Raw genomic sequence first — 22,675 nt, forward strand, 5'->3', positions numbered from 1 at the left:
TTTTAGAATATGTGCAAAATGTGAGAAGTGTGGTCTAGACCACTGAAGTGTTCTAGGCAAGCTACAGGAGTTCAAAAGTTGTTCAACCAGAAACGTTATTGAGATTATTAATCTCATTAGAGGAATTTAATATGCATTCTAATAAGTTACTGATATGCAGTGGCGTCGATAACGGTTCCATAAACCCCAATGCTCAGGGAGAGCGCAAACTTAGGGACGTTATCAAGTTATGAAACTCGATTAACATGGAGGCAGATATTTAGTTTTTGAGGGAAGCCGTAGAGTCAGTTTCTCCGACACTACTACATAGTCTACATAAACACTAAAATCAGCCATAATATGGACTAAGCAGTGATTAAAATCAATCTAATTTGACAGTTATCGTAGTTTCTACATTTCACATAATCTGCGTCACATTAATTCGTTTCTACGTTTTACGTACCTTACTGAAGCCCCAAATCAGATGTGTTTTGTCTGGATCAGGAATGTTTTTAATACTTAGAATGCTATGAAATTCTTCATTTGGATCATAAACTGCAAGAGAGAACACTTCGTCCGAGATGAAATGCATGTTATACCTGAAATAATAACTTTTCTGTAATACACCAAATTGCATTACACATTTTATTTTATACATGAAATAGTACATGTAGGTTAAAAAGTAAAAAGTATAATATGAGGCGTTCAGAGCAAGAGCAGAGTTATGTCCGATCATCAAAGTTATCAGAAAAGGAGATATAAGTTTGTACAATAAGCTGAAGTATACGGAAATATTCTTCAATGTAAAATTTATTGCATGTAAGACTTGTTTTTACAATGTAAGATTTGTTTACAATACCTGGACGTGGACCTTTTAAACTCTCACAGGAGCTTCAGATAGATGTCTCAATAATTAAATATGTCCAAAATGACTAAAAGAGAACTTGAAATCCTTGTGTACTGAAAGTGTCATACAGTTCTGAAACAATTATTGGAACTAAATTTTATGTTTACGTAAATTCTGGATTTCAGGAACAAATAAATTTAACTTTGCAGAGAGAAAACTTGTCACTGAGGCTTTCTGCGCTACTTTCTTATATAGGGTGTCCGAGAAGTCCGCATACCCTTTGGTTTGAGTAACACAAGGCACATTGTCAGTATAATTTTAGGTGTAAAATTGGTAACACTGCTTTCATTTACTTGTTGTCACAGACAGCACTGTCTGGTATCCATGCGTTCGAGGCCACCTGGAGCATTTCAGCTATGAACAATTTCCAGTCAGCTGGATTAGGGGAAAGGAGCCTTATTTGGGGAGAGTTCCTAATTTGGGGAGGAGGCGTATCTCAGTCGAGGAGATCCTGGCACCTAGTATGGCACGCTGAAAGCATTGTACAAAGGCTTTGTGGAAGATTCCAGAGCTCAGGAGCCGAATGGCTATTATAGTGGAAGCAGTAGTGTGAAGTGTGAGTTTTTGGACTGTGCGAAAGTTTTGGACTATCGTCAATGCTTTTAATTTACAGAGCAGTGATACTTGCTGGGAAGGCGTGAAGGACCCTGAGAAGTAGGTAAAGTCTGTAGAATTGTTATATATCGCTCTATTGTAAGGAATTGTGCTTTCAAGGACTACAAATATATGACGAAATTGAAAATAGGAGGGAGCCTTATTTGGGGAGGTCGTGCGGTGCCTAATTTGGGGAGACCCAATTTTGGAAACCATTCGCAACAGAGAGTATTACATGACGTTTTTCCGTTTTCCAGATGGCTCTGAAAAGAGAGTGGGACCTAGGTCGTATGGTTGGCCATCGAAGCAGTCAGAAAGAAAGAAATGAGATCGTTTAAAGCAGCACGAGTGTTTGGGGTGCCACAGACTACGTTTGAGCGATATGTAGCTATGAAGAAAATACTTGCCAATAGGAAGAAGACCGGTACTACTCCCTATAGAACTGGTAAAGGACTTAGCAGGTTATTGCAAGATAATGGAAGAGCGTTATTATGGACTCACCAGACGGGATGTCAGACATCTGTCCTAGCAACTAGCGAAGAGTAATGACTAATGACATTCCTAATTCGTTTTCACAGAAAGACGGAGCAGCGGGGGAAAAATGGCTGAAAAATTCATCGCTCGAAATCCAACACTTTCGATTCGAAAACGTGAAGGATTGTATTTCACTAGCTGTGGCACAAGAATCGGGTGCAGTAAACAGAGAATGATACAGTACAATTGTGTTTGATTTTGCCTGTCCTAAAAGTTTATGTTCAATTTTTAGCTTCCTCCCCAAATTAGGAACCTCAAAATCTACTAACAAAAACTCCTAATCTGCTATCATTCAACATTTTTCACAAAACCTTGCAGCGATGTCACTGATTGGCACTTTGTATTTGTTAGCTAATTCAACTACGTACACCATTCATATTTTGTTAGAACGCTGTTATAAATAGGGAACGTTTTATAGCTTCCTGAAAAAAACCTCCCCAAATAAGGCTACTTTTCCCTACGGATGGCTCTCCAACATCTCTGTACTCATTGAAGTGGCACACACGAAGATCACCAGACAACTCATGGTGGGGAGTAACCAAGTCTCGTGTTCTCACCGTCCGTAAAAGACAGATGTAGAAATTCGCGAAAGTGTGGAGGAAGCGGAAGCCTTTTGAATGACACTCTGTAATGAGGATTTATTATCTACCTTCGTAGATTCTTACTTTAAATTCTATCTTTTCCATCTTTTTTCGGCCTACTCTATTCAGGTTAATAGAACAATACATGTCCACCCTTACTTACACTTAGAAAGAAAAAGGAGCGAGGATATCTAAAAGGAAGAAAAAGAAATAAAAAACAAACCCACCTCTTGAGTCAGACTCGAAAAGCCTAAAATCCCATTTTTTTAACTGTTAACTTAAAAGTTTTGGGAATTTTGAATCCTCATATTCTCCCTAGGTACAGCATTCCTTCTACTGAAATATCTCAGGATTTCTGGCAGCTATCCTAGTGTAAGAACTACCTACAAAGGGTGGAGTATCTTTGTTTTAAAGGCTACATTGACAATGTCCATTTCCCAAGAAGGTCGCACATAATTTTGAATAGGCCTAATTTTTACAAATATTTTACAGTTATTAGTCATATAGTTGTATTAATAATTTATATTAAGATATAGAGCAGAACGTATTTAAAAGATGAACTAGAAACATTTATCATTAATTTACTTTTAGCTCACCTAATGACTTCTCTGAGACTGCTTTTGTCAAGACAGCATCAAGTACCAGGTTCTAGCTTGGACGTTATGAGCTTCAGTTGGCTTTCAAAGTTCACATCTGTGATTTCAGTTATCAAATTATTCTTGATTTGTAGTATATTTCATATTCCTTATATATAAATTAGCATTTTTTTACGACAAGCCCAAAAGGTCACACTTTATGATCTTAAGACAGGTTCCCCACCTCTATTTGAACGATGAGGGGAAAAATTTTACTCTTAAAACATTATTTTATTCTGTATGAATCGAAACATGGACACAGAAACGTAAATACATTTGTAATATGAATAGTGATATTATACACATCTATAACTCAATATGCCTGTGTATACTGTTCAGTTATGATTTCGTGGATTGTTGTGCCCTATTGAACCTACGGATAGTTGCACACATAAGACCTGAAAAATATCATTTCCTCTTACTTCGAAAAAAACTCCTCACAACTCGTTCTTGTTATTTTTTCTAGACATAAAGTGATAATAATGTCATTCGTTTTATGTCTTGTAATATTATGTAGTACAATAAATTACAGAGGCACACTTTCGCTTTTCTGGTAAAGAAACTATCTCATAAGCTCTCCATAATCTCCTATTTCATGTACAAATCAACCTTATTCACCACCACTGACTCAGTTTTCTGTATCATGATCAGAAGTGGTATCAATAACCGAGTCTGACGTTTCTTGGAGCCATGACGTGTGCTGAAGGAGGAATTTTGGAGATTCTTCTGAGTCTATGATGAATCTTCTGGACATATAAAATCTGATGGAATTGGAACTCAGAAGTAGAAACCGAAAACAAGTAAACAGAAGATACTGACACGAACAGTCCGATGAGTTCAAGCCAGCATGGAGTCTTCCACAGCCGCAACATCGAAAATATAACTACACCGAGTTGAGAAGGAAGAGTCTTTCCTTTTTCTCATCAACTTTAGAAACACATTTATTTCTTTACTATCACTTTTTTAAATATAGATATTCTGTTTCATTTTTATATTGTCAAGCTACCTATAAATTCATTTCTACCCATGGGCGCGAACTCATAAAAATGTATACGTAATATAGCAAACCTCGTATATTACATATCAGAAATACCAGACGTAATATAGTAACTATGGAGGTGCCCCCCTTAGAAAATATTCTTCGGGCGCCACTGTTTCTACGTTACACTTCTACTGCCCTATTATCGCTTGATTAGGAACAACTTAGTCATAGTATAACGATGCAAAGGTTCTTGATTCGAACAAGGAACACAATCATAAAGTGATAAATTTTGTTCTGCCTGCTAGTAGCAAAGTGGATCAATGTATTTTTTTGTTTTGTTTGAAAATAGGAGTTACAATTTTTGCAAAAAGAATAGTATATATGGTAGATGCAGGTGCGTAGTGGGAAAAGAATATCTCTTTGGAGAAATATAAGATTTAAGTTTTCAACTACTTTATCCTAAGGACGGATGCTTAAGTTATTTTCCTTCTCTGCTCATTCTTTGAACTTCTCTTTCATTAATGATCTGTTTCGTGTATGTAAAATTAATCAATGCCACTATTTTCTCTGGGATATTCCATGTTATAAAAATTATGTTTTAAAATGTTTCAGATTTGTTTTCATATTCAGTATACATATTAAATGTAGGTCTGAGAGTTACTCAATGAGCAACTGCAGAAAATAATCTATATAATATTGAGTAACACAAATTTTCCTCAGAATAATATTACTTTATTGCAAAGGCTACTACTCTATTCTTAATACTAAATGTAATTTAGATTGTTGGATAAAAATTATTATATGTCTTAACAAATTACTCACCGTCTGCACACATGCATTAGATCCAAGAGAAGTTTCTTGGGATATACATCTCCTAATGGGTTGTGGGGATTTACAAGGACAAATCCTTTCACTAGTGATCCATTTTGTTTCAAAGACAAAATTTTCGCCTCCAGAGCATCACTTGCTAAATTGAAATCCTAAGGAAACAATATACGAAATCTTGCTGAGGAATTTATTTAATTATTAGGGATGGATTGGTGTTCAAAAAATTTAAAAAAGAAGCTTGTATACTAATACACAGTTTCCCCCCATACCTAATCTGTCCATAAATATAAAACATGGTACGCACATTTCTTATCCCCTATAGTATTTTTGAGATATATTTGGATTGTGTGCTTTTACCCGGAGCCACTCCAGAGGGGTTCAAAGTTGATGGGAGGGATTTCTGGAGTGAATTTTCCCGACATTCTCCCAATTTTACCTCTTGAAAGCTTGTTTCATGTTGAAGAGAATGAACTATAAAACACGACTCTCCAATGAATAGTATTAATGCAATAGTTATTTCACTGCGAGTCTACGATTTTCGTTATACTAGTGGGGTTAATGGGCCCCAAGGACTTAGTTCGTTGTCCATGGTACCTAATATTTTGTGCATGAACATATCTTTGTTATGTTTATCGAATGGACTAGGTTTGATTCGGATATCCGGATGACAGGTTCATGTCCGTCCCTTGTGAGTGAAACGCTAAAGCCTTTACCATTTGAACGGTTAACACCGCACGCAATGAAAGTGTCCGTTTCATAAGCAAATTAGGATAACTTCATCTCAATGAGCACTATGCGGCAATATGTACCAATTGACCAAAACACGTTACACAGAGTGGACCAGAAAACACACGCGATAAAGGAAATAGCTACGGAGATCCGAAAACGGAAGACTGCTCCAGTGCAACCTCTGCCAAAATATCGTTTTGTTTGCTGCGTTGACATGCTCGTTTCCACAAATGCTGACGTGTGCCGGCACCCAGTAAATAAGGAGGGCATAGTTGTTCCTGTACCTGAGAGTATTTCCTACGAATATCTCGTTTTAGGTGGTGTTTAGTAAAGAAGTTTTGAAGATGATTCTTAATAACGATTTATCTGAAGTCACCTGCAGCGAAAGCTGAAGTGCGTGATCAAAAGCAAGCTTAACTGTTGTTAATTCAGTATTAAATAATGAACATGGGCAATGCAAATGAAACTACGAACTGCCTTCGTCTATAACCAAAACAGTCAACAGACTTCTCACTTTTCGAATCCCATGTATGCAACACAATCGGTGTATTATTGTAAAAATGCCCGAAACTTCTTGCTGTCATTCCTGGGTACTGTATACTGTTTGGTTTATGACAACCTAAAGTCGAGTCAACAGCTATGATAGAAGAGCACAAACACTTCCATCTAGCAAAGAAAGAGACGGTCATACAAATTCGTTTTGGGTGAAATTTTCACAAGCACGAATGTACCATGGACGTGTAGCCCAAAGATATGCTGCATGCTGACCAAAAATCTCTGCACAACGCGGTCGTCGAAAATACAACGCACATGGTCTATTTAATTTAGGAGAAGTCTCTCACGACTCTACACTAAGGTTTGTTGATATGTTTCTTCATAAAGCCTAACAATAGGACTAGTACAGAAAGTACTAATTGCCAGGTGATGAACAACTGGCATATTGTTTGAATTGTAAGTGTTTCAGCAGAGACAAAAATACAGATGAATAAGTAGCATAACTTCAGTCTATCTTGGATCGAAATAGACTACGATATAAATGTAACAGAATCATGTGAACAGAACTTCAGGTGCGGAAAATACTCGAAGCAAGTTCAGAGCTCGGAGACAGAAGCACTTAGAATTACGAACGTATGGTACACGTGTTAAGAGACAAAGTGAGAACCCAAAATCGAACAGTATGAACAAGGAAGAGGCGAATGCCACCTAGGTACAACTTCTGATCAATAAAGATAGTCCGTTGGCGGTAAGAGTGCCACCTACAGGTATGATCCAGTACACACCTGAGAGTTTTGTCTAGAAAACCTCTTTCTCATTAGACAAGAGAACAAGACGATTTAATGTAATATGAAGCTGTCGAGTCATATCGAGAACGCATCTGGAACAGCAATAAATAAGAAGATCGTCAACGTATAGTAGATAACAGACAGATGACTGGATCTGAGATAGAACGTTGTCCATTATAAGAAGATCGTCAACGTATAGTAGATCGCGACAGCAGACAGACTGCGAGACTGCCTTGGGGAATACATTTTTCCTGCAGAAATTACTCCTGAGACAATTACCCAATTTAACCGTAAAATTACATTGATCCAGGATATTTGTTAAGAAATGAGTCATTTGGCCACGAAAATCCCGATAATATGGATACTTTAAAGTTTCGTAACATCAAAACGTCATAAATCTTATCAAAAAATATAGAAACAAGATGGTGACGAAGGTGCGATGAAAGTAATCTTGTTGAACCTGGCTTTCATATTGAGCAGATTGTCAGTAGTACTTCGGAATGAACGAAAGCTACACTGAAATTTACTCAACAGAAAGTTGACTCGAAATACCACACCAGTCCTTCTTCATCGTGCAGACAAAATGCTTACAGACACAAGTCATGAGAACAATTCGTTGTCCATCTAATTTTCTCTCATTTTAAGATTGGATGAGCCAGAGTCTTACACAATCGAGATGGAGAAACCTCTTCCTATCAGACACGATTGACCTACTGCAATAACAGGAGTTGAGTATCGCGAGAAACATTGTACAACATATAATATTTGATCAATCCGTGGAGAAGTATTAAATAACTCACGTAAGGCAAAGTGGAACTCGAAAGCCATGAATTGAACGCTATAATTCTCAGTATTAGCGCTAAGGAAATTTAACATGTTTCGCTGGATACTAGTATGAAAGCGATTAAACTCGTCACAATAGTGTACAAATTCAGTGATAGAATAAAAGTTTTGACTCAAAATACCTGCATCTGTAGGGTTAGTCTCGAGAATCCCATCTATGTTTAAAGCAGACACACTAGGAGTAGTACTGTTGCCATTGATTGAGCGAACACGAAGCCACACAGTAGTCATTGTGGCCCAATTAGTGACAGACGAGACATACTATTTCCACATTTGGTGCTTCGATGATCTAGTAAGGTGAAAGAAATGAGCAATGCAAAACTATTGGAGATTCTCGACAGTTGGAACCTAATGAAAAATATTAAAAGCGCTATGATGAGATAGGATAGTCTCTAGATGTCTTGGGACTACCGTGGAACTCATCATGATGGACCATCGCCCCATCATTCTGGAATGGAATCGTATTCTACATATATTGTCTGCTTAAACATATATACATAATCAGCAACAGGGAAATCATCATGACGGTGAAACTCACTTAACTCCCGAAATGTTTACCAATGGGCCTGTTTTAACTTGAAGCGTGCAACATGACCCATATTAGCAATGACAGACCTCAAGTGAATGTAGGGAAATAATCACTGCCATAGTGATCGGGATGATTACTCCATGTTAATGAGCCATGAGGGACACTGGACAAAGTAAGATCAAGAAAGGAATGTTTATCAGGACCGCTAGAGAAGTGAGTATGGCTACAAGAAAGTTAGTATCTAGCTGCCAGGATCTTCTGTGCAGATAGAGCACCGCAAACGGTGGTAGGCGTTGAGACCACTGATAATTAATATACTGTAGGAAGTTTGAGCTAATGGCGAAGTTGAAATAAATCGGTCGCTCTGAATGAATGTATAAGGGGCAAACTCATACTTCAACTGCTTCCAAACGGGAAATTAGGCTCATAGAACTGAATGGAAATCATTGGATTCATCAATGGGGATGCTGCCAGCAGCATAAACATCTGTCAAGTTTTTATTTCTATAGAGCATAATATGAAAAGAGAGAAGAATGAGTTGTGAAGATGCTTCCTAGAAACCAATAATGGATAGTGAGTGCTCAGATATGATTTGTTTGATTTTTTCTAGGTGATTGCTGAAGCCGTTAAGGTTACATTGTAAACGTGCCATAGACGATAGATCAATGTTTAAGGTGAACGTGTAAGCCAATCACCATCCACCAACTAGCAGTTCGTCTCCCGTTATATCAGATATCAGTGAAATCGAAAGTGGCTTTCGAACTGAAGACATTGGTTTGTTCTGAGAGAGAAGAGCATCGTTCAGACAATAATATATGTGCTGGTTTAACTTGATACCTGGAATGCATGATGCCGACAATGAGGTAATAATAGTTTGAGACAAGCTCTACGGGAAACACGCGATATTTTAGAGATTTATTCGATAAAGATATGATTTTTTGTTCATTGCTCTTCTGTTTAAATATTTCATTTAGTGTCCAAAAGTCAGATTATGGATTGCCACAGATTTCCAAGAAATAGTTGCAACGGAGGGAAACGGGACAGGAAGCAAGGTTGAAATGCTTTCTTCTAATCGACTCTGACTATCGGAAGCTGAGATCTCTACAGCCATGAGCTCTCGTAAATGTTTCTCCTTCTAAAAGGCTTGAAGAATCCCTGTACTAAGCACAATATCAAATTTCTAGTTATTACAATAGGGTATAGTCGCTGTACAGGTCTTCGCACATTGATTCCCCTGAGTACAATTTGCTTCGTTATATTATATAATTTGCTGCTGTGCTCGAAATGTTGATATTTAAAGCAACAAAGTGGACTGAGTACGTGTGGCTGAACTTCATGTCGATAGTATCCAGCCTTTACGAATTTTGGGAATGTACTTAAAGTGACAGTAATAACTAGTAACTGGGTTGAAAGAAGATCACCGGACTTCCTACATTTAATTTCAGCTACTTTTAATCCATGTTGGTCCTCTAGCTCTGATTTATTCTCCTTGTTGGTTGCGCTTAGGTGCTTCCAACATGAAATCGTTTCGCTGCTAAAATTCATTAGACGGTGGGGTTCTACTGAGACTTGGAGTATGTTCCACTGCAGTCTAACTTAAAACAAATTCTCTAATTGCTTTTCGTCTTTCGTTTCCTTAACATTGTTCCATTTCTCAGTTTTTGATATATTTGACCTGTCCGGTTGTGTAATTTCTTAATTTATTGATCAAAAAATGAGACAAGGCTTTGATTCCGCTCGTGTGATTAAAATAATTAGAAGGTTTGAGCCGAGTATTTCACTTTAATTGCTAGGTAGCAAAGCACTGGAGATGCAACACTTGTCATTTCAAAATACCTATGTTTATAGAGCCATCGTACTCAAGCTCTTGTTTTTTGGACTCCTTAGAGGGAAGACTGTCCCTGAAGAATTTGATGATGGTTTTCTTTAAATAATATATTGAAAAAATGAAATGAAATCTTTAAGTTTTACGTCCTACGGTTATGCTGGTTAGGCTAAAGGAGACGGTGATGAGAAATGAATGAAATGGTGGAATGAAAAAGTGGGAGGAAACGGGATAATCCCGAGAAAACCCACGAGCACGGTGTTTGTCCACTACAAGGTCCACGCGGCGCTAGGTGGGATCGAACCAGGGACCCCAAGCACCGGAGGTGAACGCTCTACTACTGAGCCACCGCGCCCCCCAAATAAAAAAAATTGAATAAAACATGTGATCGCCGTAACACTCATCAAGACTATCACAAGGAGAACTAACACTGCTTTCCTAGCGTTCCCATATACACACTCTCAGTAATGAATCAATGTTGAGCCGACATGTCCACTAGCATTCAGATATCCGTTCATGACCCCAAAACGGAACTTTCTGTAGGATTCGTATGGGATATAATGCTGAGAGAAAACTAAATACATAGAAGTTCGCCGGGATCGTAATACTGCAAATTATGGATGCGCTAAAATATCAAATAATACTTGCAACAAAATTGATATTGTCAAATATCTATGATCAATATTAACAGACCAAAACCATATCCAAGAAGAAATTAAATGTAGACTGAAAGCAGGAAGTTCGTGTTATTATTCAGTTCAAAATCTTTTGTTGTAGCGAATTTTGTCGAGGAATGTGAAGCTTAAAATAATCATGCCTGTTGTGCTGTATGATTGAGAAACGTGATCGCCTACTCTGAGGAAAGAACGCAGACTGAAGGATTTGAGAATGGTCCTGAGACGAATATTCAGACTCAGGAGGAACTAAAATGGAGAAAGGTGGAAACTTCATAACGAGGAACTTCATAATTTATACCATTTATCAAACATTGTTAAGGTAGTCATGTCGAAAAGGATTAGGTGGGCAGGTCATGTAGCCAGAATGGAAGAAATTAGGAATGCTTTGAAAGCTTTAAGTGGAAATCCAATCGGAAAACGGCCATTAGGAAAATCGAAGAACAATATTAAGATGGATCTTTCAGAGATTGGAAAACGAAGTAGGAAGTGCATCCAGTTTGCTAAGGACAGTAGTCAATGGAGAGATTTTGTGAAAGCGGTGAATCTCAGGGTTTTATAGAACATAGAGTTAGCTAGTTAGTTATAATGTCATTGAGTTGAATGGGGTACAGTTGAACTCAACAATATTATCGTGGCAGGTACTGTATATTTGGAACGTTTTTTATACAGACATAATTTTTATTCTTTTATTAGTTATCACAAGTGAAAGTGTGCCAATTTATACAGAAATTGACATGTAGAACATGATTTAAAGAAGAATTATACACTTTCCTCCACAATTGGGCCAAGCGAGTAAACCTATGGGTGAAGCGGGTACACTATAATAACATTAATATAACTGATTTTTGTACAGCATTATCTTCTACAGTAGTTGCACTATGAATTCAGAACATACACTTCTAGGAGTAAATTAAAGAGTCCTTTTTGTAAAAATTGCAAATATAATGGAAAATAGTCTCTGTGCTTGTCCAGAAAGTGTAGAGGGAAGTAAAACCCGATGTTCCAATTTTAATGTATATGATTTCATTAATGACAGAGTGCACGCATTCTGATAGACTAAAGTCAATAAACTCTCTCGTGTCTGGAAAGTAGATTGATTGCTCTTATAATGTTTTTTCTTCAAGTTTGTAATTAGAGTAAAAGATTTTTACAATGGAAGCTAAAATGCATCAACCAACTACATAGGTAAGCCCATTCTCAACATTTTCCATTCATTTTTATAGAAAATAACAATACAGTAGTCATGATGGTAAGCACTTCATATGTTCTATTGTTTGTATGTTTTAACATTTTAGTTGATTTCCGTCAGATTTAAAAAAAATCCTGCTGTAGAAAACTCTCAATACAAGGGAAGGAGGAGAATAGTTCTGCGAAAATACTGCTGACCTACGTGAGCACAATCGGAAATATGCCCCGGCAACATTTCTTCCCAGGTCACCTCCTTTACATCATTACTGACTATACCCACTTCACCCCACCTCGGGTTACTGCTTCGCCCCACATTACATATTTTTCCTTTCGGAACTGCTTCTAAGACAACTATCCGTAACAATCGCCACTGCATCTAATTATGTTGAAACCCTTCCTGAATGTGAATAACCCTATGACAAGCACTTTGTTCTAGTCTCGAATAATTGATAAAGATTACTTAGTGTATATGACTACTCCAAAGTTAGGGGGCGCGGTGGCTTAGTGGTAGAGCGTTCACCTCTGGTGCTTGGGGTCCCGGGTTCGATCCCAGCCCCCGCCAAGTGAACTTTGTGGTGGACAAACACCGTGCTCGTGGGTTTTCTCGGGGTTCTCCCGTTTCCTTCCACTTTCTTCATTCCACCATTTCACTCATCTTTCATTATCACCGTCTCCTTTAGCCTAATCGGCATAACCGTGGGACGTAAAACTCAAAGATTTCATTTACTCCAAAGTTAGACAAACTGTTCATAGTGGCACATGTTCACTTATCTACCCACAAAGAAAGATGCCCGCTGCTCACTGTATTTACCAGAATCCAGAGAAAACTCGACTAAACACATCAATTAACAACTGCTGGTTTAATTGAGTCAAATTACAAACTGAAAGCAATCGATGTGTTTCCAGCTCTATTTTTTCTTAACATTACCCGATTTCCCCCTATGATTATAGGCTATCTACTATATCTGGGTTCTATATGAGATAGTCGCAGAACGATTTTTGAACATCCAAATACTGTTTTGTGATAGCCAAACCTATTCCCAGAGAAATTCCCGGGATATTTCCATCACCATTAAAGTTTTCCTGCTCCGAAACAGATATGGGACCTGCTGGGCATCCGAATGACGTCGCGTTGATATCCTGCGAATTATGCGGGTGTAGAGGACATACAGAAGTGAACGTCGTAAAAAAAATTGACTTACTTTGAAGATACTGTGTTTTATTTAAATATGAGTTATGGATTCCATGATACCACTGATATGTTAAATAATTGTTCAAGTAATATATTTGTTTGTTTATTCGAACTTTACGTAACATCCCTTGCCAGTGTTGAGGTTTTCAGAGATTTGGATACAGTTCAACCTTCATCTGGACACATGTAGTAACGCGAAGAAGGGATCACGCGCATAGAAAGAACACATGGTGACACTAGGAAACCTGGAGAAGTATAAGTATTTATTTTTTAAAAAATGAACTGCAATACTATTTATTTCAAAATTTTTGATTAAAATTGAGGCTATCACAATGAATAAGATCACTCATAAACTTTAAGACAAATTGGACTATGAAATGCATACAGATCATCAAACCTTTATGTTATTTTTGAAATATTTATTGGATGCTTCATGGATACTTCATCTTCCTCCTCCAAATGAGTTTTCCTAAAACCATCCCTAACAGCGTTGTACCGAAGTAAAGAAAATCGTTAGGTTTGTTTGCAAGATAAAAATTTACAAAAAAAAAAAAAAAAAATTACAACCGAGAGAGAGAAATTTAGAACACAGGAATAATAGTAAATCATTTGATTAAACAAAATCTATTGAATATTTTACTTTTATGTGACTTTGGTAAACCTTATCCAATCTTGATCAAGCTCTACATGGTAATAGTAGTCCTGTACGAGCTTAAATCACATGTGAAATAATATTAAGATGTACAGGGTTTTGATTCCCGAGTTATGGGTGATGAAGATTTTGATTTGGAGGTAGTCAAACTTTCAAATAATAACAATAATAATAATTTCTCTACGGGATCAATTAAACTCATTTGATCTTGACTAAACTTCTCACGTTAATAGACCTTGACAAGCTAAGTACAGACACGTAATGTTGTAGAGTATAAGCGTTTGGTTCCGGAGTTTCAACCATCAAATTTGGGATTTGAACTTCCCCATTCAATAAAAATCTCTAAACGCTATTTAGAACTAAATTATATGGTTCGAATGTATTATTAAACGTTAATTTGGGACATGAAATGAATGCCAAATCAATTGATTAGTTGTGTTGAAAATGCACAGTTGTAATCAGGATTTGCTAAAAATCAATGAATGAATTTTTCTCTCTATAGAGAAACACATTAGTCTTGATTCGTTCACTGATTATGTAACATTATTATTATTATTATTATTATTATTATTATTATTATTATTATTATTATTATTATTATTATTATTATTATTATTATTATTATTATTAAGAAAGTCAATATTATAATTATTATATGAAAAGCATTACCTTTGGTCTTAATGAGATACCCATAACTTGTACTCCAGTTCCATCCGATATAAATTTGCGAACACCAGGAAAAACTGGACTAGCAGCTAACACAATATCGCCAGATTGGAATAAATTTCTTCCAATGGAATTCAGAACAGCCGAAGCACCATTCAAAATAAATAACTATGGATTAAAAGATTGTTTCATTAATTGTTACTATAGAAACGTGTTTAATATAAATAATGCAGCTTTGTTACTGAAGGTTTCTATATTTTACGATTTAATAATATAATTACAAGCAAGATACAACATAAAATTACTAAAATTATAAGTAAACTTTGCAAAAATGGGAACATTGATTTAAGAGAAAATGTAAAAGGTATGAAAAGTTGGATACGCGTAATTCTTAGGAAGCTCCTGGTATAGTACATAAAACGTACTTTTTAATGACGGGATAAATTCGTCGGTTTACCACTGAGTGATTTCGTTCCCTAGAAATAATCTCTATTGAGAAGCCTCAGGCCGTATTTATGGAGATCAGGTAACTCTTAGGAAAGTCATGTTAAACATACTTATATCTTCCTCATTCACTGATTTTGGTCCCTAGCAGTAGTAACTAACGAGAAATATGAAAGAAACCATACGCAATATTCATAAAGGTCGTTTAACTCTTCGAAAAGTTATTGTTAAATATAGTTAATAAGGAAGGGAGGAAGTTCGTCCCCGTTATCCCTGTTTGATTTTATTTATTCATTTAACAATCACCAGATACAGCTCAGAGGCCATTTTATACTGGATATCTAACAACAACAATAACAATGGAAAGGATTTAGGAATGTATCGGCCAGGGCTTGTTTTAGTCGGTACCATCCCGGCACATGCCTAGTAGAACTGAGGAAAATCCCAGTCAGGATGGTCGGTAGCTAGAATCGAACCCACGACCTTCCGAATGCGAAGCCAACGCTTTACCACTTGTGCTACTTTCGATTTCTAAAACTAGTTTATATTGAGACATCTAAAAGAAAGCACAAACTATATTTATGAAGATCGGGTAACTCAGAAAATTTACCGTTAAACATATATTCTTTCTTTTATCCATCACCGATTTTGGCCCCTAACAATAGTCCTTAATGAGAAGTCTCAAGGAAAGCGTACGCCGTATTCATGAAGAACAGGAAATTTTTAAGAAAGTTAGCGTTAAATACATTCTCCCTAACTGATTGTGAGCTCTAGTGATGGTTCCCAATAAGAAGTCTCAAAGAAAGCACAAATCATATTTTGCGTTAAATATACTTTTCTAAGGATGAAGTAAGTTCGTCCCGTTATTTCTGGTTGATTTCGACTTCTAAAACTGGTCTATATTAAAGAAAGCAAAATCTATATTCATGAAAATCGTGTAACTCTTAGGAAAGTTATGGCTAAACATGCTTTTTGAAGATTGGATGAATTCATCTCTATCTGTTTCGAATAACTACAAGAAATGGAAGTAATACAACGAATATTAAAGAAAACACACGTCCTGTTTTATGAGAAATTTAACGAAATTTATCATGGCTCATATTCTAATGATAAGGTATTCACAGGAGCTTATAACTAAAATTTGGACATTTTATCTATAAGTGAAAAAGAAACAGAGAATAAAGGCAGCTTGAAAACATAAAATCAGTATTACTCCTGTCATATATTTGAAAACATCATAACTACTTAAGGATTTTGTAATTGATTCCTGGCATTCATTATAAAATACAGGTTCTTTAGGCACAATGTTTAATAGCAAAGCATTGTCCAATGATCGAACATATACCGATCAGTTGCTCTAACTGACTAGAATAAAAATTAGGTGCTGGTCAAGTTTAGGCACGCCACATATTGCCAAATTGACAGTTAAAATTCATTTCTCTGCATGTAAAGATATGTTAAAAAACCAATTTCTGTAGGTGGCAGAATTAAATACAAAGTAATACAGCTGTATTTTATATGTACAAGTTTAGGGTTACTAGTTTAGGGTTCATATTCTCATTACAAGTGCTTTACAACGGATAAAATAAGTGAGTGCATATGAAAGATGAGTATTAGATATATTTTCCACTGGCGTTGTATTTCTGCACAGTGTAAAGAAGATATATTTTATGTTTACAAGTGTAATGAAACAATCACACTGTTGTTGGAACTCGTATCACTCGTTTTCATTACCCTAGATTACGCGCGTAGTCACAGTCGCTGACGCGCCTGTTTCCACCGGACACACCCTTACATGCATTTCTACCAGCTTCGCCCTGCCATGATTCAGATAGTTGACATTCGTGCTTTAAAAATATGATTATTTTTAGATTCTGATTCACGAGATAAGTCAATAATGAAGTTGGTTTGTGTGAAGCAAGTATACGTATTTTTATTTGGATAATAGCAAAATGGAATTTAAGGCTCTTAACCAGGGGTAAAAGTGGATGTGAAAAGGTAATGGGACACACGACGTCCACTATCACCCATATATATATATATATATATATATATATATATACTGCTCCACAAAACTTAAGCAACCCGAGAGAACGTGGTATAAGTGACGAGCGGGGCCCATTCAACACTGGTTAGTGACATGCACATACAGAAGAGACACACAAGCAAGGCGAGCACCCACTCTATATCATAATCAGCACCGTTGCAAGCGCGGTGAACAAATTATGCCATGAGGCGTACGTCACAGCCCAGTAGTGTTCGAGGCTCCAAGCATTGAGTTAGTGGTTCTTGTGTGGGGTACACACCTTGCAATGCCTGGTAGACGACATTTGAGTGTCTTTGACCGCGGGCGAATAATTGGTCGGTTGGAATTGGGCCGATCACAAGTGGAAATGGCGCAGGAATTCAACGTGAACAAAAAATTGTGTCGAGGCTGTGGAGTCGCTTCCAAAATGGAGTTGAAGTCAATAGACGTCATGGAAGAGACCGTCCGAAGAAGATGTTGGCCGTCGATGACCGATTTCCCACAATTGCTGCCAAACGTATCTGTCAAGCTTCGTGCTCTCAACTGGCCAATGAGTTGTTTCAGGCTACAGGACAACGCGTGAGTCGTGAAACTGTTCGTTGGCGGCTCAATAGAGCAGGACTGTATGCAAGAAGGCCTGTGCTGTGTGTGCAATTGAAACTGGAGCACAAACGTGCGCGTTACACATGGTGTCAGGAACATGTTGCGTGGGGGGAACACCAGTGGAGGAGTGTCTTGTTCTCCGATGAGTCGAGGTTCAGCCTGTCGTCTTATTCTGGTCGGACTTTAGTGTGGAGAGAGCCAGGAACACGCTATCATCCAAACTTCATTGCTGAACGGCCGTCCTATGGCGGTGGTTCCATTATGGTGTGGAGTGGAATTATGCTGGATGGGAAAACGGACCTCCATGCTGTGTAACATGGCACTTTGACAGCACAACGGTACCGGGATGAAATTCTGAATACACATGTGCGCAATTTCCGCGGAGCATTTGGCCCAGACTTCCTATTCATGGATGACAATGCCCGCCCACACCGTGCACATCTTGTGTCCGAGTATCTGGAGTGCGAAAATATTACGGGTATTGCATGGCCTGCATATTCGCAGGACTTGAAACCCATCGAGCATGTGTGGGATGCTCTTAGGAGGCGAATAGCGCAGCGCAGTCCACCAGCACGCACTCTCCCTGATCTGCAAACAGCTCTCCACGAGGAGTGGCGCCATCTGCCGCAAGACTTGATCAACACTCTGATTTGCAGTATGGAGGCCAGATGTCGTGTCTGTATAGCTGTTCGTGGTGGTCACACGCCATATAGACTGCCTATGCCCTCACACAATCCAGCTTCACCTGTTGAGGTATCGTTGTGCTGAACTTTTTTGTCACTCTGTACATCCTAACTGTATTGCTCGTCTTCACTTGTGTTGCATTGTGCATCTGGATCCTCTGGTTGTTCATTATACTTGGTTCAGTGTTCGTGTCGTTTTATTTTCTGCCACTTTCTTCGAGTTGCTTAAGTTTTGTGGAGCAGTGTATATATATATATATATATATATATATATCTTTGCCCATTGTAATTTTTTTAGGAAGTGGGGGACGTCATAGATAATATGGGCAGGTGTAAATCTCCATGTTTAGTTTCTGAGAAAAACGATAAAACCTTTTTTTTGTGTGTGTGTGTGCGTGTGTGTAAATCTCAAAATGTACACTATGAAAATGACGTCCTCTTTTGGCATGAAACTGATCCTGAAGTAGACCAAGGATTTCATTATGACACTGTGAAGACAACAGTATACAGTATGCAAATATATGTTCTCGGGATATTAACCAGGTGAAGTGTTCGTTTTCCAATGTTAGGAGAACACATTATTTTCATCTTCAGTGTCAGTACTAAGAGACCAAGAAGAGAATTTTCATATTCTATCTGGAGCGGACAAGGAGGACTCTGATTGGACAATCCATGAGCCGATCAGTGCTCATATTGTGCACCCCAGATAGTACAGTAAAACCTGTCTTTAGCAGAATTCAACGGGACTCGCAAAAATTTCCCGCTAAAATAATAGGTTTCGGTTAACGAAGGCAAATCTATAGAAAAAAACTGCATGCATATGATGGACATATTAAGATGAAAAAAGATGCTGTACGTACCTTAGTCAATTTACATTATTTATTTCTACTAGGAATTAATAACACAAGACTTACAATAAACAGAAAAAATACTGTACAGATGTTAACTTAATTTTTCCAATAGTCAAGAGAGATTTTCTGTACACATACTGCTTAATTGCTCAACTTTCCGCAGAGACTTTAGTCTGAGAAATCACACTAAACTAACAATATAATTTCGACGTAAGGCACCTTTAAGCATTTGACAAAATCTTTATGTTTTTGGTTTACATTCGTGTTCCAGCTCAATGCTGTATTTCTCTTCTTTCCCTACCTCCTGCGTTCACCTCTGGTGCTAGGGATCCCGGGTTCGATCCCAGCCCCCGCCAAGTGAACTTTGTGGTAGACAAACACCGTGTGCGTGGGTTTTCTCGGGGTTCTCCCGTTTCATCCCACTTTTTTCATTACTTATCGTCACCGTCTCCTTTAGCCTAACCGGCATAATCGTGGGACGTAAAACTCAAAGATTTCATTTCATTTTTTCCCTACCTCCTGTCCAACTATCGAACTTTCCATCTGCTTCGGTTTGCACATCACTATATGTTTTGCTAAAAATGCATATCTGATCACTCATAGAATATCTACAAATTTTCTAAGTGCTGCTTGAAATTTTCCGTTAAGACGCTTATTTTGATTTCTGTTGTACGCGTAATACAGTTTTCGTTTAATGAAGGGAATTTAATACGATTTTCGCTAATAAATTCATGGAACAGTGAAATATTTCCGTTTAATACAAGTTTCTATTTAATAAAGGGTCCCTTAAAGATAGATTTTACTGTATATACAAAATCCTATGCCTGGTCTCTTCATACTGACGTTGAAGATGAGAACAATGTCTTCTCGAAACGTTGGAGAACGAATTCTTAACCTGGTCGCTATCCCGAGAACAGGTTGATATATTTGCATCACGTCAGCAGGAAAACTTTAGCTTCTAGTATACAGTATGGTTAAACGAGATATATCCCAAAATTACGATTAACTTTTAAGCTTCAATTTTTTATTAACCATGATAAGACTTATATCAGTCAATAGATCACATCAAGATAAACAAGATTACACACATGAAGTGAATTCTTATGAGCAGTTTTAAAGAAAATTTAGATAAAGAAATTTTTATGGTGTCAAGAAAGTATCAATGCTAATTTAATGCAGTTGATAGTGTTTATTCTGCTGGAAAAGTATTATTATTATTATTATTATTATTATTATTATTATTATTATTATTATTATTATTATTATTATTATTATTATTATTATTATTATTATTATTATTATTATTATTATCTCATCATTGGAACAGCGTTTCTAAAACTTTGACAAACAAGATAGAATCTGTGCAAAAATATTTTATTCGAATGCTTCTTTTTGAGATGAAAATTAACTACTATTTATAGAGGTATGAATATTGGAATTATTATTTGGGTTTGGAGAGTCTTGAAAGGAATAGATGAAAAAAATCGACAGAGTATGCATTAAAAAAGAAAAATACTAGGCAAGGTTTATATCAGTGAATACTGTTTATGAAACATAAGTTTGAAAGTATCACATCATAACATAAGAAATGGCACGATTTTAGTTCCTCTGAATTGGAAATGAGAAATTTTAAAAAGATAGACAGATTCTTTAAGCATATACATTTAGACTTATTGTATTAAGCAAGTGAAAATTTTATGAGATTTGACTGATAGTTTTAAGCAATGACGTTTAGAAACATTAACCCATTAGTGCATGTGGTCCGAAAACTCGAAAGCCATGTTTATCATTTTTAAATTCATTATTACTACACATCGACAACTTTTGCGGACAGGAATATTGTTGCGCGATCCTATAACAGCCTTGAGAAGACGTTATTGCTATCGATAGACTATCTGCCAACTTTTGTTCTACAGAGCAAATGCTTCAAAGAATACATAGATATTGAAAAGATAATGTTTTAAATATAAAACTAGTAAGAAATGTCAATTTGTGATTATCGAGCAAAAGTGTTAACCAAAAGTAATCAACTGTTAATTTTGTATGAACAACAAACTATTTTTTACTATAAAAATATCCCTAAAATATGTTACTCCAAGCGTTTCCTTTCGTAAGATCTGGTTATTCGTTTGGCATCCACTATAATCAAAATTTCAGATAAAATTCGTTTCAGATGTTTAAAGTGTTCTAAACCTAGCCTCAAATAAGAAACTGTGCACAAAGTTACATGTTGGAAACTTCATGCAGCTAAAATGTAATTTTAATACTGCTGTTCTGAGCTTTTCGTTGTTTTAGATAGAGAACTTGACAATTTTTACAACGTTGACAAGGAATTATTTTTTGCTTAATTGACTTTTATTTATATTGTGTTTTATATTAGTGCTATTCTTTTCAATGTTTTCTTATTTATTATTGTTGCTATTATAATCATTAGTATTATTATTCCATCATAATGTAGTGCTCTGATACTACTTACTGTAATTTTGCCAACAAGCTGTTCGCGGCTCTGAAAAATATTATTATTATTATTATTATTATTATTATTATTATTATTATTATTATTATTATTATTATTATTATTATTATTATTATTATTATTATTATTATTATTATTATTATTATATGTACCATATAAGAAAAATATGAACCGGTCAGTAGCATATTGTATCCATCATTGTTCGCTTTCTCTTTACAGTGATGCACATATTACTTGTAATGAATATGATAATAACTTAACTCACATTTTACATTTTAAAAATTACTTACGAATGTGCCTAATTTTAAATCATACTTTATAAATTACATATTTAATAAAATTAATTAACCTGGAAAATGCTTTAAAATATTCTTACATTCTCAGGATCAATACGTGTTGCTGCTTTCAAATGTTTTGTGAGAAAATTAGCAATTTCCTTTCTATGTTCCAAATCTCCAACGAAATCACCATAGTGAATATCTTCATGACTGACAGTGGTGTCCTCCATTTGGTTAAGACGCTCCAAGATCAGGTCCTCTGATAACTGATTATCGGATATACTAAGATTTATTGGACGCTGAAATATAATGATAAATAAAATTCAAAATTGAAAAATGAAATCTTTGAGTTTTACGTCCCATGGTTATGCCGGTTAGGCTAAAGGAGACGGTGATTATGAGAAATGAATGAAATGGTGGAATGAAGAAAGTGGGAGGAAACGGGAGAACCCCGAGAAAACCCACGCACACGGTGTTTGCCCACCACAAAGTTCACTTGGCGGGGTCTGGGATCGAACCCGGGATCCGAAGCACCAGAGGTGAACGCTCTACCACTGAGCCACCGCGGCCCACTAAAAATTCAAAATTGAGTGCCTGAGAGTGAGAAGGGGCTATGCCACACAACATGAAATTTTGATGTAGATACAGTTCCTGTTGGTGCTGCTAACAATTTTTCCAATTAACCTGTTG

The 22,675-nt window shown here is 36.6% G+C and overlaps 1 protein-coding gene across 2 annotated transcripts in view; it reads right to left on the reverse strand.

The window, feature by feature from the left end:
- Positions 1–22,675, reverse strand: part of LOC145680984 (putative inactive 1-aminocyclopropane-1-carboxylate synthase-like protein 2) — a 49,255-nt gene that overhangs the window by 19,516 nt on the left and 7,064 nt on the right. The window contains exons 2-5 of one of the 2 annotated variants that reach the window (XM_081752234.1): positions 22,084–22,284; positions 14,628–14,792; positions 5,035–5,192; positions 443–578 (exon numbers count right to left, since the gene is read on the reverse strand). In XM_081752234.1, coding sequence (XP_081608360.1) covers positions 443–578; positions 5,035–5,192; positions 14,628–14,792; positions 22,084–22,284 — 660 coding nt within the window. The remainder of the gene's footprint in view (positions 1–442; positions 579–5,034; positions 5,193–14,627; positions 14,793–22,083; positions 22,285–22,675) is intronic. The other variant, XM_081752235.1, reaches the window with a different exon arrangement.

The sequence above is a fragment of the Thermobia domestica genome, chromosome 3, assembly GCF_964235325.1.
Source record: "Thermobia domestica chromosome 3, izTheDome1.hap1.1, whole genome shotgun sequence".
Classification (NCBI taxonomy): Eukaryota; Metazoa; Arthropoda; class Insecta; order Zygentoma; family Lepismatidae; genus Thermobia; species Thermobia domestica.